Source organism: Eutrigla gurnardus (assembly GCF_963514095.1).
Source record: "Eutrigla gurnardus genome assembly, chromosome: 4".
Classification (NCBI taxonomy): domain Eukaryota; kingdom Metazoa; phylum Chordata; class Actinopteri; order Perciformes; family Triglidae; genus Eutrigla; species Eutrigla gurnardus.
Window position 1 is genome coordinate 10485940 of NC_139918.1, and position 3974 is coordinate 10489913.

Here is a 3974-nt window from a genome sequence, read left to right on the forward strand (position 1 = left end):
AAATTATTTAAAATATATTAAATACTAAAAGGGAAAACAGCAGATACTGCAGATATGCATGAAAATGTATGAAAAATATGAATTATTAACAATGATGCATTATAATGATTATACGATTTATCATTATTATTAATTTTGTATATTTATTATTATATAAATATAAATAAAACATGATACTTTGTAAGCACATAATCTATCTATCTATCTATCTATCTATCTATCTATCTATCTATCTATGGATCAAATATAGATAAAATATGACTTAAATTACATTTTATATAATAAATCAGGAGATGAGTGTGAGCGACTTGTTTCAGTTTCTAAGATATATTTTCGAAGCCAGTTGGTGGCGGTAGTGCATCATATACTTGTTTGCCAACCGCCATATAACCTCAAAGAAGAAGAAGAAGAAAGGCTGAAATCAACGTTGTGGCGCGCAGTGATGACGTCTCTTTTGATGGCCCCGGTCAACATGGCAAAGAAACAACGTGGAAAATCAGCTCCGTCTTCAAAGACGATGGATATCGAGAAACAGACCGAACATTTTAGCTTAGTGCTAACGTCCAGTGAAGATGAGGCGCCCGACGAGGTGACCTTTGAAGACTCGAAGGCTCAGGCTCTACGGAGCATTAAACAGGCGATGGACACAGCCAGAAGGTAACGTTAGCTTACTACTTGTAGTCTGCTGTCGCGCTAGCGGGCTGTTTACGTAAACCACAACGAAGTATCCTCGTGGTCTGTTTTTTAATTTTCACATCGCCGTACACATTCCGCACATTGGTTGACCAACGACTGGTTCGCAAATTAACAGCGCTAACGTTACCGTAATGCGTGACGTCATGGTAACGCCAGGCGCTGTTTTGCACCGTATCAAACACGTGTGAATATAGCAGGTGGTGTGTTTGCGTTTCCAGGGAAAAAGAGCTGCTGAAAGAGAAGAGGAGGAAGAGACAGGAACTGTTCCAGGAACAGAAGGTAGATGGCCCCAAAAAGAGCCTGGTTTTGATGTGGAGGCCACAGACCGTCGCTCTCTCCTTCTCATACCTGTCTGATTATTCTCTAGTTGTGTGTTTTGCTAGTGGCCTTGGTGAATAAAGCTCCCTCCATTCTGCTGTTTCCCACAGAAAAGAAAACTCTTGTCGACTGACGTGTTGGAGGAAATCGAATCGGCTCTTTCAAAGTAAGTGTGCTGTTCAACATTATCTCCTCCGGCTCTGCTTAATGAACACTTACTTGAATCTGCCTACATTTTACAGGAAGCAGAAGCAGTCTGAGGGCAAAGGTAAAGAAGCTTTTTGCTGTTTGATCTTAAACATTTCGAGGACACCCTCGTCCAGAAGGACCGCTGAGTAGAGCAGCAGAATAAGCTTCAGGTCGGGATGACTTGTTTTCTCCCCAACCTGTCCAGATGAAGAGGAGCGGCAGGAGGCTGAAGAGGATGACAGCAGGAAGAAGAAAAGGAAGAGGAGTGGGAAACAGACACATGCCCGAAAGTATGCAAGTCCACTTTTTCCATTATTGTTTTTTCTGTCGGCAGTTAAATTTAATTTTAGTCTAAACTGGTTTGTTTTTCAGCCTGAAGGGAAACTACGCCGTGAAGACGGTGAAGCAGCCGGCATCGGCGTCCTTCCAGCAGCAGGAGGCCGAGGCTTTCCTCCAGTCCAGACTGTATGGACCAGGAAGCTGCAGGACCACGAGTAAGAAGGCAGCACCGTTAATGTCCTCAAAGGCGCCCATAATAAAAATAAAGAATTATTGTTAAAACTCTAGTGAAAATATAATTTTGAATTCTTGCAAACTACACTCTGTGGCAGTAGTCTGTGAAGACGATGATCTGTCTCAATTTGAGCTTTGCTACAGCAACGTCCGGTCCCACTCGGGTGTCTGCTCCCCTGGGACTCCTGCTGGGGACGCCACGGCGACATCAACAGCTTTCCACCTGACTTTCAGCTTGTTTGCCCGGCTAAACGCGGTCACATGTAAACTTCAGAAACGTTGCAGGATCAATGACGTTGATCTCGTCTTATCCTCCTGCTTTCAGGCAATGAGCTGCTGTCCCTCCAGAACAAGAAGGGGAGACATAAAAGTGCAGCGGTGCAGTTTGTCAAGAAAGACTGGGGTAAGTTTAGTAGGATAAACAAAGATGGCTTCAACCATGAATACTATATTTATCGTGGTCAGGAGTCGGGATGTTTGTTTCGTGTCATTTTGCTTTAAAGTGAAACGTAGCCTTTCCTTTTTTACTCCAGTGACTCTTTACCGCCACATTTCGAAGGGTTATATCCATCCAGTTTGAATATTTTCCAAATATTTTCTGCTGGCTTTGCTGAAGGTTACAGGTTATGGATGCAGCCACCGATCAGCTGATGTACAGTCATCGTTTGTCTGCTTGCAAGCCTGCTGTTGGAGGGCGACACCATGCTGAGTCCGGTGGCCGTGCGATGGAGCTCGCCACCGCTTTAGGTGTCCAGTTCTGTTGCTCGGTGCCACGGAGATCACCACGGTGCATCCCATCTGAACAGCTCAGTTGGCTATAAACACGTTACTTAACCGATAGGCAGACGTGCATAACTGGTCACAAACGTGTGGAGGGGAAAAAACAACGCTGACAGAAGTCAGTAAACGGACTGACAATCGCAAAAACCCTGTTTTTGGTTGGTCTCTAATCGCTTGTCTCTTCTGTCTGATCAGCCTGTAAGGAAAAAGCCAAAGCAGAGAAGCTGAAGAGGAGGTGGATCCACAAGCAGAAGATTCCCTCCTGCTGACCGGCCGGACGTCTCCGGGCCAGCGGACATTCGCTGCACTGACTTGGCGTCTCCTCCTGCACACTGAATGTAGGAGGACACCAACCATGAGTGTCGGGGAGAAACGGAGGTAGACGCCATGCAAGCTTTGGGCCGGGACCCGGTCTGGACATTGACTGAAGGTGAACACGGCCTTCATGACCAAGATGGTGGAACGTTCTAGGAGGAACACATGCAGGTGCAGCCGACCGGACCCGTTAAAACCCTTTCCCACTTCTTTCACAACCATTACATGGATTCTGAATTTAAAATCTTTTCTTTCTAAACTGGGATGTTTCTGAACGAGCATGCAGAGACAGCCACCTGTAACCTTTTACTCAAGCTGAGATGACCTGCTCTTTCTTTATTAAAACTACTTTATAAAAGCTTGCAATATATTGTCTTTGAATATCTTTTCCAAGACTGAGATGTGGTCAAAAACACCCCTTGGGCGTGTCCTTTATGGTTTGTGACAACTGGTTCAAGTCATTTATCAAGCAAAAATGATGCTTTTATTTTTAGATCATTTAAACGTTAACTCTGTTTTTTTGACAGTTGATCAGGCAAGACTGTAATGACTGATAACTATTGGCATTTGTATGACAGCTGATCATTCGGAAAACAATTTATAAAGCAAAGATGCATATCTGAGGGATACATTTTGTGCAAGTTGTCCAGTTTTTCAACACTTAAATATCATTTTTGGCCCAAACTTTTGAGTCTCACTTAGGCTTTTTACACTACAAGCTATGAAAACCTGCTGGGAATCACCAGAGGCCCCACCGTATGACCGTACATACATAACACACACTGTGATTCATACTTTCTTCTCTTTTATCCAATAAGATTGAACTTTTATCATTTTCATTACAGCAAAATGTTCTGTTTTTTTTGGTCTTTGTTTTGACTAACTTCCTGTCAGCTGACTTTCCCCATGACCACACCAGAAAACCTCAGTGGACCAAAGAAGCAGCTTTTACGAAAGGGTATCATTTGCTATACACACTAACATTCAGGCTTCATATGTGGGCTATTTGAAAACACACTTTGCAGCATTATCATTGCACGTGTCGTTAGGATTAAACTGAACTGTGAACGGCCTCGGCAGACGGAAGACTCCATTGTAAAGCAAGAAATAATGTTTGGAGGCAGGAGACTCGAGCTCCAAGCGTCATGCAGCATCCAGACAAG

The 3974-nt window shown here is 43.7% G+C and overlaps 2 protein-coding genes across 2 annotated transcripts in view; both read left to right on the forward strand.

Annotated features, from left to right (window-relative positions):
• basp1 (brain abundant, membrane attached signal protein 1) overlaps positions 1 to 3974 on the forward strand; it is a 360963-nt gene that overhangs the window by 68335 nt on the left and 288654 nt on the right. The gene's annotated exons all lie outside the window — the stretch shown is intronic.
• Positions 412 to 3179, forward strand: nol7 (nucleolar protein 7). Its single transcript, XM_084008856.1, has 8 exons — positions 412 to 657; positions 915 to 975; positions 1125 to 1180; positions 1257 to 1282; positions 1409 to 1493; positions 1576 to 1697; positions 2042 to 2119; positions 2692 to 3179. The coding sequence occupies exons 1-8, from the start codon at positions 443 to 445 to the stop codon at positions 2763 to 2765; spliced, it is 717 nt and encodes a 238-aa protein (XP_083864982.1). The 5' UTR covers positions 412 to 442; the 3' UTR covers positions 2766 to 3179.

Excerpts from the sequence above, each read along its gene's own strand:
- nol7 (XM_084008856.1), top strand. The coding sequence starts at position 443 with ATGACGTCTCTTTTGATGGCCCCGGTCAACATGGCAAAGAAACAACGT. Across the intron at positions 658-914 it reads GCGATGGACACAGCCAGAAG|GGAAAAAGAGCTGCTGAAAG; the intron begins GTAACGTTAGCT and ends TTGCGTTTCCAG. Across the intron at positions 976-1,124 it reads AACTGTTCCAGGAACAGAAG|AAAAGAAAACTCTTGTCGAC; the intron begins GTAGATGGCCCC and ends TGTTTCCCACAG.